The sequence below is a fragment of the Bombus vosnesenskii genome, unplaced genomic scaffold (genome assembly GCF_011952255.1).
Source record: "Bombus vosnesenskii isolate JDL3184/JDL3185 unplaced genomic scaffold, Bvos_JDL3184-5_v1.1 scf7180000013265, whole genome shotgun sequence".
Classification (NCBI taxonomy): Eukaryota; Metazoa; Arthropoda; class Insecta; order Hymenoptera; family Apidae; genus Bombus; species Bombus vosnesenskii.
In genome coordinates this window covers 5,065,794-5,079,901 of record NW_022882925.1, presented here as the reverse complement: position 1 = coordinate 5,079,901, position 14,108 = coordinate 5,065,794, and the positions used below count along the sequence as shown (strand labels likewise).

Genomic DNA, 14,108 nt, shown 5'->3' with positions numbered 1-14,108 from the left:
GCGGGGTGCTCTGGGGAATTATCCTTCGCCAGTTCCATTTTGGAGGATATTATTTAAATTAAAAATGCTTAAGAACAATTAAATAAGGTTATGTTATACTGTACAAATCAATGACTTATATTGGCAAATTAATAACATAATATTTATCAACTTTTCAGGATTCAGCGACTTAACAAGTACTTTTTTACAAGCCGTGACTTATACTGACAAATTAATAACACTATGTATCACAACTTTGCAGGATTCAACGCTTCTACAATTTTATTGTTAATAATACATATTACTCTTGTATACGATATGAAGATTGTTTACTTAAAGTTTGAATTTTACAGCGCAATATTATTAAATTTTGTTCTCAATAATCAAAACATTTGCTACAAATCATGTCACTGAAGTTAGAGGACTTATTTTTTATATAAGCTTAAATTTCAAAGATGAAATCAATAATGAACTTATAATAGTTTCATCTAAAAAATTTTCTAATTTAATTTTTTCCCCAGATTTCATTCATATTACTTTCACGTATTGCGAATTTTCCTTCCACGGAAGTTGGACCATATCAATTCGATGCATCGATAGATTAACCTCCGAAGAATTTCTGCAATAATCTTGCGAACAGTTTATCCGCGATGAATCATTCTGAAAATCGCGAAAATTGTCACATATCCACGCGAATATTTTAGTTATCGCTCTTCTTTAGTAATTTATACATAAACATTGTCTCTTAGCATTTCCCAGGTAAAAAGTAAATACGTTATTCACAGTCATAAAAATAAGTGTTCTATTTCAAACATAATCATTTAACTCTGTCATACTTAAATACAGAAACAGTTTCCTATACGTTTCTTATATCTAATACATATTTACAGGTCAAATTTGAAAGACTTTACACTGGTAATAGTCCCCAGTCGTTTGCAGACATTAAGGCCGGAAACAATTAGCATTCACGACTCTAAAAGCGCAAATTTTGTAACGTTCGTGTTTTTTACTGTTAGATAGTAAAATTTTAGTTTTTGAAATTTGGTAAAGTATCATACTTGAAAAAGTTTAACGAATATACAAATCTTCATTTGCAGGAGATTAATAAACACGGAAATATTGAATTGTGAAAATTGCGAAATTTTGAAATTTTGGATAGCGAAGAAATCAAATTTAAAAATCATGAACTCCGAAAAACCACTGAATATAATATTAATTTTGTGCAGTGAAGAATTATAAAATACGACAATTTTGAGTTGTGACAGTCTGTAAGTTTGGTAAGTTTCGTTTGTAGAGAATCATCAAATTCGGAAATCTTTAATTTTTGGGAAATCACAGAATACAGTGATCTTTGATTACAGAACTCACCATATTAACAAACTTTGTTTTGTGTCAAATCACATAATTAGAAATCACTGAATTATCAAACTTTCAATGAAATCACAAAATTTAAACAAGATTCAAAGTACCTTAAATACTCCATTAAAATTTTCAAGAAAGCCTAAAAATTAACTAATTGAGATATTCAAATATCTAATTGTTTTCTCGCCTCTTTAAAAGCACGACAACAAGAATCCTTTATTCCCGTGCAAATAAAACGGAAGAAGAAACACGATATCAGAGAACCCCTTCGAAGGTGAATCACACAGGTATCTCATATACAACCCTCTCTTCAAAGCTATAGCAACACTTCCGAATGATATCGGAAGCTATCAATGAGCTCTGTTCAAACGAAATAAGTGATATACTCATGAATCAAATATTCAACATATCAAACGATATATCATCATAAACATAAAAGAAATAAAATGTCTTCTTCGTCTGAGAAGCCACATAGAAGACACACTGTAAGTACCTGCAAAAGAAGTTGGAATTTTTGTAGTACACCATTAAAAGGGAAACCTAAGCGGCCAAGTAGCATAAGCATATCTGGAGTTGATTCCAATCCTTCCTCGGCAAAAGAACAAAGTAAAAACCAAATTTTAGTTAGAATTTCCGATGGCAAGCAAAAGAGGAAACAAAGGAAATTACAGCAAAAGACATCGAAATTAAAAGGAACTCTGAGAGGTAATCGTGGGAAAGAAAAGAAGAAAGAAACAAGAAAAAAGAAATGCAACACAAAGAAATCGATTGTAAAGGTAAATCCTAATACAGATTGGGAAACGTGTAACGAAGATTCCCGTCTACCTCCAATTAACAAATCAACAGAGAAATTTTCCCAAAAAGCTACTTCTGAATCTGACAGTAGTGTCTTGTTTAAAGACTTAAGATCGCCAGAAAGGATTCGGGAAGCTCCTTGTTTTGTCGAAGATCGTTTACAGTCACCGATTTTGCTACCGCGTGCATGGGAAAGTCCAGAAAGACTTGATTTTAAAGAGAATGAAGGTAAACTTCCTGTGAAAGATTTACCTTTTTCTCGTCTATTCGATGATTCTGATGACGAGGAGGATGCATTATGTCTAAGTAATTATTTTATATTAATATTGATATCTTTTATTTAATATTAGAATTTACTAATGTAAAAATTGGGAAGCTTTTTGGAAAAAGGGTCCATAAGAATCTTTTATCAACTATTGATATGTTTCATTTGATAATACCAGAGTCTAGTAATATTAAAGTTGGGAAACTTTCTAGGAAAAGAGTTAATAAAAAAAATAGTAAATTGAGTAAATTGCACTAGAAGTTTCATATGTATAAATTGATACTTATAATTTAAAGAACTTCATTCCTTTAATGTTTATAAATTAAAGAAAAATTGATAAGTAACAATTCAACTATTTAATAAAAGACCTGCACTTGATTAAACTTAAAAGCTCCCCAATTATTTAAGAAAACAACTGTTTCTCCTAAGATATGTGTATTAATGGTATATTATAACGTTTTTTAGGAAAAGAAAATATAGTTAATACGTATCTAGGTCTCGGAAACAGAGCAAAGAACAAAAATGATATAAGAATTGAAAAATGCAAGCAGTGGTTGATCAATGTATCAGCTCCAACAACATCAAGTGATATTCTCTGGAATGAATTTGTTAAAAATAATTGTAAAGATATCAGCAGGTATCTTGTACCAACTAGTAACACACAAAAATCACGAATAAAGAAATATAGGCAAACGAGCAACAGGAATGAAAAAGGTATTAAAATATTAACCTCTAAATTCTATTCTGCCTAAATATTAATGCCCACATAAATTAATAAAACCAGATGAATATTCTATAATCCAAAATGATCATGAAGAAAGATCTATTTTTAAAGAGGTTAAATCAGAGTTGCCTGAAGATATGGATATTGTGCGTGGATATTGGGATAAATCTTCGCAAAAATGGGTTCGAGTTCGCTATAGACCCGACGCGTACAATTTTCTTAATAATAAAGAAGATAATTTTGGAGGGATGACTCTAAATCAATTTCTTCAAAAGTGCAGGGATCAAAAAGAACAAGTAGATGAATCAGAATCTTTTTCTAGTTCTCCTCCTAGTTCTCATTCTAGATCGCCTTTTAGTTCCTATCCTAGTTCTCCTTTAATATATTTGCAGAATACTAAAAAAAATGTCAAAGATTTAAAAAGTAATTCGAATAACAAGAGAAAAAGAACAAAAAGTTTTCTTGATGATTTCGAATCGAAGAGATCCAGAACAACAATGGCGAATGTATCAAACTTGGAACTGCAAAGGATAAATCAAATACGTCGATTCGCATTACGATTAAAGAAAAAGAGAATGATGGTTGACAACGAAATGCCTTCAACTTCAAAAGATACTAATTCTGATTGTAGAATACGTTCACTGAAAAGAGTGAGTAAAAATGAATTGGATGACAGAGAAAAAGATAAAAAAAGACTAAGGCTGATCAAAATGAAAGATAAACCTACGATTAAATCGATAGAAATATTAAACGGTGTAAAAAAATATAAACTGGCCGAACGAAAGTAGTGAATCTCATAATTTGTATTTAAATACTACGTACAAACTATAAATTTATTTATTTATACAATTATATATTTATACTTGAAGAAGATTCAATATTATAGAATATTGAATAATTTATAATTTGTGATATTTTGTCAATGTTATGAAAATTGCGAAAATCGTGAAACTTTTGCTCGATCTTTTTTGTAAATTATGAACTATCTTTTTGATATCGAATTTGTGTTGTGTAAATTATATGTACGTATGTATAATAAGTATCTACGCGTTCGATTCAAAGAAAATATAGTATTCATTCTCGTATACAGAAAAATGATTTTTAATGATTCCTATCCTAATTCCTATTTTAATGATTTCCCAAATTTATTTTAGAATTATTTATCTGTTATTTTCTATTATTAACTATTATTTTGAAAATTTTCTTACAGTTATTTGCATAATCAAGTAAATTGTATTATTCACTCAGAAGTAATTGTAAACTAATTCGATTTTTCTATTTTTTACAATGAGAGAAATATATTCTTTAAAATTGTATTAAATTGGTTATAAAATACATATATATATATATATATATATATATATATACAATGCATATACAAATGCATAAGGTAGTAGCAGATAATAGATGCTGCGAAAGAGGTTAAATCACAAACATATGTATGACGCACTTGAAAATTTCTTATAAATCTTGACGATTGAATTTCATAGAATTTCTTAGTTATCCATATCGTTGAAGATGTCGCAGGATTCATTTTATTGTCATTTCATTTCGGTCCACGTCTAAATTATGCTATAAATTACAACACTTTGATCATCTCGTGAAAATACTTGATTTAGATTTCATAGTATGTTTTCGCTGACGCACTCCATCCTTTTTCTTCTTTAAAGAACATCAAAATAAAAGAAGTTCGCATTGACGGTATGAGTTTCTTCTTTGGCTTCATACGGAGTGTGTTTCTTAAGATGTTGCAACTAATTTGGTTTAGTAAACGAAAATTAACAAATTCATTGAGTATATACGTGAAAACAAATACTGGAAATACATTCCCCGTTGATTTGGACCCAAAATGGGATATAAAGAACGTAAAAGAGGTAGTGGCATTTCAAATGGGAATATCACCTGAGGACATAAAAATAATATTTGCAGGGAAAGAGCTGCATAATTCAACGATAATAGAAGTAAGCCTCCTATATTTTCGAAGATAACTTATTCCCAATACGTATTTTTAAAGTACAGTGCAGTTACAAGTATGATAACCTCACCCCTTAATCAAAGCTTTTGTCGTAGGAATGCGATTTGGGTCAACAAAGTATATTACATGCAATTCGAACTTCATCACAGAGGTTAAATAAAAATAAAGGTACTAACACCATTGATGAGTCTTTAGAAATATCTGAATTAAATGATAGCGGAGGAAAGCCAATGAATGAAACTCTTACCGATTTACCATTAGATGAGTCAGATCCACAAGAAAATTTAACCATGGAAGGTAGAATAATCGTAGTCTTTTAAAGGGTAAACACAAGTGGTTAAAGCAAATACTAAATAAATATGACTAGCATAAGATGAGTAATTATGATTTTATATAAATAATATATTATTTATTTTTATATATTTTTATAGAGAAACATGAAAATCCAGCACATTTTTTTGTATATTGTTCAACACCATGCAAAGCTGTCACAGTTGGTAAATTAAGAGTCAGATGTGCAACCTGTAATAGCGGAGCAGTTACGGTAGATAGAGATCCTCAGTGTTGGCCAGATGTATTACAACCAAAAAGAATAACAGTTCATTGTGAAAATGATTTTTGTCCAGCACCCACATTTGTATCCAGTGACACTGAATCCCAAGTTTTATATGCACGTTTTTATTTCAAATGTGGGAAACATGCTAGTTTAGGAGAAGGAGACGAGGCTGTTCCTCTGTATCTTATAAAACCAAATTTAAGAAGAATACCTTGCCTTGCCTGTACAGATGTTAGGTGAATAATTTGTTGACCTTGATATCAGCAAAAAATAATTAATAACATTTTCAAACATAGGTTATTTATAGGGATATGGTCTTGGTCTTCCCATGTGAAGCTGGCCATGTAACTTGCCTTGATTGTTTCAAAGACTATTGTTCAATTCGTCTAAGAGAACGTCAATTTCAATTTGATGACATTAAAGGATACTATACGCTTCCATGCCCAACAGGATGTCAAAATTCTTTCATTCCAGAAGTACATCATTTTCATCTTCTTACCTCTGAGCAGGTACCTTATATAATAAATATACAAGTTTCAAAAAGTCTTTAAATATTAATTATTTATATATGATATAGTACGAACAGTATCAGAGATTTAGTACAGAAGAATATGTTTTACGTGCTGGTGGAGTTTTATGTCCAAGACCAGATTGTGGCATGGGCATTATACCAGAATCACCAGATGATAATAGTGAAGAATGTAGAAAGATTCAATGTATTGGTGGTTGTGGGGTAATTATGTATAGATAAAATATTTTATAAAGTACAAAAATTTTAAATAAATCAAAATATTAATAATATACTTTTATGTTTAGTACGTTTTTTGTAGACGATGTTTACAAGGCTACCATTTAGGAGAATGTGAATTACAATCATCTGAGTCTTTGAATACAATACATAGATCTGGGTATTCAGTTGATCCACGGAGAGCTAACGATGTATGCAAAATATTCTCCTTATATTATATTTATTCGTTAATCAAAAATGTCATATTTATGATTTTTCGTTTAGGCAAAATGGGATGAAGCCAGCAATAAAACTATTAGAATTTTAACAAAACCTTGTCCAAAGTGTAGAACACCAACCGAAAGAGATGGTACCTTAAAATGTTGAAAAAAGAAATTAAGATGTTTAATAAATTTTCTATTTAATACTCACATATTATTTTCTAGGAGGATGCATGCACATGGTTTGTACTAGAGCTGGATGTAATTACCATTGGTGCTGGGTATGTCAAACGGAATGGACAAGAGATTGCATGGGCAATCATTGGTTTGGATAATTTATAATTATTTATATCATAAAGATATAGAATATTATTTCGTATAAATATAAATAAAGTAGAAGAATTAGAAATACAATCATTATTACTATCGTGAATTATACTAGTCAATTATACTAGTCAATTCAAGGTAGTATGTGGAAACAAATTTTATAGGATTATTGGTATCTTTTGAAGTGAGAAATAACATTTTGGTCCTTTTATCATTGTACTATTTTGTAATTATATAAATTATGAATTTATTAAAATCTTGTTTGCTCTGTAAAAACTTTGCTGTGTATGAGTCTAATTAATCATTGTATGTATATATAACAATTATAAATTTGTATATAAATTTTAACGAGTTGTTACGAACAAAATGTAAAAGTGCCTTCTCTTCATTCTATTTAAGAAATGTATATACATGAGCATTTGTTTATGAATAGATTATCATATATCACAACATGAACAAATCATCTCACAACTTCAGAATACTCTTTTTAATACCAAGGAAGGTATGTAAAATGGTATATATACGTTTACTGTATTTTATTATAACGATTATGTTATCTTTAATACATATTATCTAAAAACATCAAGACACGATTTTAGGACGGATTCATTTTTCAGAAATTGACATTAAATTTGATTAGATAATTACAAAGTATGTAAGTAAGTAACTAATTTGACAATCTATCAGATTAATTAGTCTGGTTATTCCGATATTTTTATTTGTGTGTTCGCAATATTTATTTCGATGTTTCTCTTTGTATCTAATTTCTATATACCTATCAATAATTTCAATCATATATATCTCATTCGTATTGCATACAACAGGATACTGTGATTTAATACGACTTGTTCATACTTAGTCACCTAACTATTAAAACAAGTATAGAAATTATCAAGTAGCAACTCCATATCTTAAATAAAATTATTTGTATCACATACAGAAATCAAATTGCTGTAGTTTGTGGTGCAGGCGGTGGTGTCAGTGGAGTCCACGCTGCAGCTTGATGTTCGTTATTCGCAATATCCGAATCTTGCCGGTGATGTCTATCGATCACCGTTGTCAAATATCTCCTGTTTTCATCTGCCTGTACATCATTCAACGTATCCGTGTTTTGTTCAGAATAACTAACAGATATATGATGTTCCTTAGAAGGAGTATCATATTCGACACTAACAGGTGATACTGTTCCAGTTTGTTGAATTGGTTGCATGTGTAACATTTGAGAATGGTGATGCTGTGAGTGACGATCAGGCGTCGTAGATTGAACTGGAGAGGCATGATATTCGTGAACATACTCGTCGACAGAAGGAACAGCATCTGTTCCATTTGGGTGTAGAGAATGATGTAACCCTGTGTGAGGAACTGATGTATAAGATGACATCTGGTGATGTAAATGTAAGTTTAAGTTCAAGTAAGATTGTTGTTGCTGCTGTTGTTGCTCTGACAAAGTTGTAGGATGAATCCAAGCTGAAGTATCGGTGCAATGACTATGCTCTTGAGGGACAGAAGATAAGTTTGATGGTACATATAGAGTACATCCTGTAGCGGTGGTTGGAGACGCAGTTCCAACAACGCCTCTACTGAATACCGCGTGAGAGGATGAGGTTGGTGACGGTGAAGGAGACGTGGGCCATTCCTGCGTGGGCGGTAGGCAAGCTGGATTTAGGTTCTGCAGGGATTCTGGACTGCGTGGTGACCAACCTGGTGCTGCTACATACGCTGTGGAATGCAACAGTTGTACTGAGCCGTATGGATCTGTGCGTTGTTCTGTAATGATTATTAATTTCCAATAATATGAGTATTACATACTTCTTCTAAAAATAAAAAAAATATAAAATTAATAACTGAGTTAAGAACTCACCATCTTGAATGTATTTATGTCTAAGAGCGTAAGGCGCCGATCTGCAGGTATTCCTATGGGCAGCTGTAGAAACGGTACAAGAATTAGGGAGATGGTTATTGACCGTCACTGACGCTTGATTTTGTGCGGCCGCAATGGCCGTGGCTGTGTTATATTCGTATCCCATAGTAGGTTGTGGCAAAAACCAAGCGCCGGTGTCTGTAATTCATAATTCGATACTCTCTTAAATATTTCATCAATTATAATACTTTATCAATTATCATGTATTTAATTAAAATTTTAGATAATATTAATAATTCATAATCAACTAACTTACATTGCGGATAGGTTTGCGGATCGGCAGGTCTTTCTTTAGCATCGAGGAACGCTTTCGCGAAAGGATTGTATTTAATTTTCAAATTTGTGACTTCTTCGTTCTGGTAAGCTGTCACCGCTATGAATTGCGTCTCAGGATAACGGTAAGTCAACACCTAAATATCATTTCCATATTAAAATATCTCCAAATGACAGTCCATCATAATTCCAAATTTTCTTTACATATCATTTTTATAATTAGTATTATAATATATTACAAACTGAAGAAATGTATGGAATATTAGTACCGTTCTTTCCTCCACCGCGTCTACACGAACTAGATGAACTCGAGGTTCATATTTGTGTAGGGAGTTTAGCATAATTTGACCGTTTCCATTGGATTTGTTTGTCAGCTTCACTTTAGCGAACGATACCGCTTCTTTCATCCAATGAGATCCAAAATTTGGACTCTCAGGATGGATGTAAATCGGATTTGGTGGGGCGACTTCCGCTTTTCCGCCTGGGACCCATTCTCCGTTAACATATTTCCATCTATCAGTAGAATTTTGAACATTTTTAAACAATACAAGCAATTCAAGAGGCGAGAAACAAGTAATAAGATTTTTAATATTTTAAGAAATATTTCAGCGTACGCTTGAAACTAGAAATTATGCATATTAACAACGATTCTTTCCTCAAACTTGAGAAATTTATTAACGACACAAAAGCATGATTGAGTCTAAAATGATCCAAAGGAAAAGGACACAACAGAGTTCGATTCTGCACTTTGTTACCTGTGTGGATCCACTTGAACGAATTCGAGAAGAAGAGTGTACATAGCTTTCGGCTCCAACCCCCTTGCAACCACTTTAACTACAGGAAACATGCGTCTGAAAGTAAAATCGAAGACGCGGATAAAGATCATAGTTCCATGAAGGATTTTTATTAGCTGCGTGTTCCCTTTATCTTTAACTAAATTTAATTCTTAATGGTACTAGCTACCATAAGACGTTTTGTAAAGCGATAACGGAAGAAGACATCTAAAAGAAAAGCAGAAATTTTATAAACACTAATGAAAGTAACACTGAAGGCGGCGGACAGCAGAAGAATCGAGCCGCCGGCAATAAAATTTTACGATGGCCACAATCCTACGTAAAACATTCTCCCATTTCTGCTGGTGTACCTGGGAACACTGATGCCCGCGCACGAAAAACGCGGTCGACAAACTGTAAGCGTTTTTAATAATATACGAATCATAAAAGTAGCCGGCCAGGACACGTCGTGGCGAATATCTTTTGATCTACCGACCGAAAAAGCATCGAAGCTACTTCCTCTACTCAAATTTGTGCTCACCTCATTTTTCACTTGTGCGATTCGAATATTTTTTTCTTTTTTTTTTTTTTTGGTAGGAAGAATGTTGCGTATCGTGATTAAACCGTGGATTCTTATGCATTTATGGGAAATATTTAAATGCAAAAGTGTTTAAAGTTTAAATACCAAATGGATATAATATGTAAAAATCTACAAGGTATTCATAGTAAATTGCTCGTTATAACGCTTCCAAGATGAAATAAATTTCTATTTAGGTATTGTTTTTTTTTTATTTGTTCGTAAAGATATGAATTTGCATAATATTTTGCGGTTTAATTATATGACACATATATTTGATTATCGATAATATTTGTATAATCTCCTAGTTCTAACTTCGATTTTACGGCGTCTCAGAAAACTAAATATTCTAGTTATCCAGATTTATTAATTCTTAGAATTGGTGGCAAAGGTGAAAATCAAATCGAGATCAACATTTTAAGAATTTCGATCTAGTCACGTATTTCAACTCTTCAAAGTCCAGTTTCAGAATCGATCAAGTTTTACTTCGCTTTATTCTCAGTCGCGATACATTTTCATGACTTGAAAAGATCTAACTAACTTTTTACAACAACCAACGCGGGATATTATTTCGTAAAAAATGGTAATGAACTGATTTACACCATTATGATTCTCAGTCTTCCAATTGATCTTAATCGAATCTTAGAATCGACGAAAAAGAAAAAAACGAAGATGTGTAAAGAATCGGGAAAAAATATTTGTTATCGATCAAGTTTTCCTTATCAATTTGCATTCGCGAAAGAGACTAAGAGCAGTTTGTTGAATTGAAAGGGAAGACTGTTATCCTGTTCTCGAGGCAAACATAGAATATTCATTCGCGTGAATCATCTACATCTTCGTAGCATCTTGCAATGATCCTTTTTTCCATTCCACAAGCGGCATTTTTTTTTCTCTCCTTTTACCCCGGTGTATATGAACTATTATTTTTACCTTCCAGCTTGTTCGCACCGACACTCTAATTAATACATTTTTACGCACGACGGAGAGCCATCTTTGCTTCGGATCTTTCAGCCAGCGGATCCTTCGAGCTCCTCAAATGCGAAACCTATGATATGCTATTTTAAACGTGCAAGTGACTCATCAGCAAATCGTTTATACTTAATGCATCAATGTTTTTTTCCAGTTGACAGTTGCCATAATTTCATTACAAAACAGAATTTGAAAAAACCACGGCATCAAACAATAATCTCCGTTGCAAGAGAAGAGAAACGTTCGCGGTGAAATCACTACTTCCTTCGCTAAGTTTACTAAGTTTACTTCTACTAATTTTATACATGAATATCTTAATAGGATTCCTAGAAGTTTCACAGACCATCCACTCACCTTCCATTTTTCGTAACAATCATTTCATTGGTCAAACACTGGAACTTGGTCCACAAATCTCTGTCCTCGAGAGACAAAGAAAGAGGCAATCCCTGATTTCCGCTGACAGTCATGGTACCAAGGTTCTGTCCCGAAATCACCGTCCTCTCGTTGCTTCTCTCTTCGTGGTCCTCCTCGGCGGTCGTCCGACTTTGTCTTCCAGCGCTGTTCCGTTCCCTTCCACGATCTTCGTGCACTTCCCTCTCGCGATCTCGTTCACAACAGGATGACCGTGTTGGAGAACCAGGTGTAGCCGGTGCTGGCTGCATCTTCCCGTTTCTTTGACGCCCAGAGCTCGTTCCTCGACCTCTGTGACCCGAGCTGCGACTCGGGAGAGGTTCACCAAAAACACTTCTCTCGAGCTTTTTCCTTTTTTACTTCACAATTCAGTTTTCAAAAGACAAAACGTACAATGTCAGTTATTCTTCGATCCGATACATATATATATATATGTATGTATATATGTTTAAACGTTTATTATTATCAAACACTACTTTCTAAATCAATCAAGTCACTATTGCCAGATTTGACGAAGACACAAGATGAAAGACGAAAACGGAAGATCAGTGGTAATAGAATACAAGCGAAACTGTTCTTTCCTTGAAACTATATAATCCAGTTCGATTTTCCGAATTAACGATCGTCAAGGATGAAAGAAGAAGAAGAATAGAAGTCGAGGGCGGAAGAAGAGACAAAGCGTCGAAAGAAGGTTGTGAACAAGGATGGAAAATCTATTTCTCGACGAGACTATTCGGTCCCGCGGCCGCGTGGCCGTGCTCGTAACACTTGGGCGCGATATTTCACACTAGTCGGCGAAGACGAGCCGAACACTGACTGCTGACATATCATCGTCTCTGTTCCACGTCTTTTTCCTCTCTGTTGCCACGATGGTAACCGTCCAATCGATGCCTGTGCACGGTTCTCCTGTTCCTTGGGTGCTAATTAAACTCTAAATTAGGAAAGCTCCGGGGCAGCATGGCGGACCCTCGATACCTCCAAGGCGAAATCGTCGATTGGCCACCAGGATCCATGCTTCGTCAGAGCGATTTCACTGGCGGTTAGATTCTTTTCGAAGATAGAGGACATTGGTTGCCGCCTTTCCTACGTTTCCTCAGCCAATCCATGCACGGGACCATTTTACGATTCCACAACGGTTGGTCGATCCTCTCGAAAGCACGAGGCTTGCCAGTCCGCCCACGCGACAGTCGTCGACAGTCGTCTTCGCTGGTACGCGCGTTCCGATCACCTGGAGCTTGCGATCCACGCATCGGTCTCTCTTTCTTCATCGTAAGATTTGTTTGCTCGTTCATCGTGCGATGGTTCACGGGTTTCACGAGGTGTCTGCCGATATTTTCTTGAAATTCTATGATCCAAGTGCAGCCGGAAAAATAAGCGCCGATTAAATAGATCAATCAAGAATCATCGACCAGGAGTCCGAAGATGATAATCGGATTTGAAGAACATCGTGGTATTTGTCTTCCGGGTTTCCAACGTGTTACAATATCAATGTGTTACTCGAGATTGTGACGTTCGGCGACACTTATCTGAACAACATCGTCGACAATTTGTTTGAAGAAAAGAAGAAATAAGATAAGCTACATAATGGTAATTATGTTTTAGAATAATTGGAAGGTTGTTAAACAAAATGTAGTTACCATTCGTTGAATCATCAGTGTAGTACATGTCAGCTTGTTCATTTCCATTTTACAAAAGAAATATTACTTTTAAATATTTTCTTGTCTTTTTAAATGGGGCTTATCTACTAATAAGCGCAGCTGTTTTTGTTGAGAATTATTCGTTTCTGGAAAATGTCAGAGGAACGTAGCTGCAAGGCGAAACAGTTAACCATTTCGACGGACAGACAGTCTGACTGACCATTTCGAGTCAAATGACAAAAATCAACAGCAAGTTACGTCCGACTGGCCTATGTATCGCGAGTAGATATTTGAGCAGGACCGTTTCTTGTTTGCTATCGTGCGCGGTTTTGGCTGGTAAAGTAACCATTCAGCCCTGACTGATATTTGTCCTAGTAATTTTGTGGAGGGAAAAGTCGCGATATCGGCGCAGCGAAGCCACCAAATACGTAACGGAGAAGTTATCTCTGTTAAACGAACACCATCTAGCCATCGTCGATCCTTAATTTGTTCAACGGTTGCCTGTGCACTTCGGTTATTAGCAAAATCGATGCCATGTGACGCCGACTTTCAAACAGAGGCGAGGAACGGATATTCCATTTGCAGTTTTGCCATTTTGAACATTTTTAATATTTCT

At 34.1% G+C, this 14,108-nt stretch overlaps 3 protein-coding genes across 8 annotated transcripts; 2 read left to right on the top strand and 1 right to left on the bottom strand.

Annotated features, from left to right (window-relative positions):
- Positions 1-533: 533 nt before the first annotated feature.
- Positions 534-4,221, top strand: LOC117243239. 5 transcript variants are annotated; one of them, XM_033510540.1, is made up of 6 exons: positions 534-738; positions 870-969; positions 1,077-1,256; positions 1,341-2,442; positions 2,867-3,115; positions 3,186-4,221. In XM_033510540.1, exons 4-6 carry the CDS (start codon positions 1,788-1,790, stop codon positions 3,911-3,913), a joined length of 1,632 nt encoding a protein of 543 aa, XP_033366431.1. In that variant the 5' UTR covers positions 534-738; positions 870-969; positions 1,077-1,256; positions 1,341-1,787; the 3' UTR covers positions 3,914-4,221. The 5 variants fall into 5 exon arrangements, with proteins under 5 accessions (XP_033366431.1, XP_033366428.1, XP_033366430.1 ...); XM_033510537.1 differs by having other exon boundaries at positions 870-974; XM_033510539.1 differs by having other exon boundaries at positions 870-990.
- Positions 4,222-4,644: 423 nt separating this feature from the next.
- On the top strand, positions 4,645-7,363 carry LOC117241895 (E3 ubiquitin-protein ligase parkin). The gene is made up of 8 exons (XM_033508151.1): positions 4,645-5,086; positions 5,196-5,397; positions 5,532-5,892; positions 5,964-6,165; positions 6,234-6,389; positions 6,473-6,595; positions 6,669-6,753; positions 6,830-7,363. Exons 1-8 carry the CDS (start codon positions 4,829-4,831, stop codon positions 6,937-6,939), a joined length of 1,497 nt encoding a protein of 498 aa, XP_033364042.1. The 5' UTR covers positions 4,645-4,828; the 3' UTR covers positions 6,940-7,363.
- A 92-nt stretch (positions 7,364-7,455) lies between these two features.
- LOC117241876 (T-box transcription factor T) lies at positions 7,456-12,265 on the bottom strand. Of its 2 annotated transcripts, none has more exons than XM_033508117.1 (6): positions 11,799-12,265; positions 9,881-9,976; positions 9,395-9,638; positions 9,109-9,262; positions 8,793-8,990; positions 7,456-8,698 (listed from the first exon to the last, which is right to left on the bottom strand). In XM_033508117.1, exons 1-6 carry the CDS (start codon positions 12,104-12,106, stop codon positions 7,875-7,877), a joined length of 1,824 nt encoding a protein of 607 aa, XP_033364008.1. In that variant the 5' UTR covers positions 12,107-12,265; the 3' UTR covers positions 7,456-7,874. The 2 variants fall into 2 exon arrangements, with proteins under 2 accessions (XP_033364008.1, XP_033364017.1); XM_033508126.1 differs by having other exon boundaries at positions 8,793-8,855.
- Positions 12,266-14,108: the final 1,843 nt, after the last annotated feature.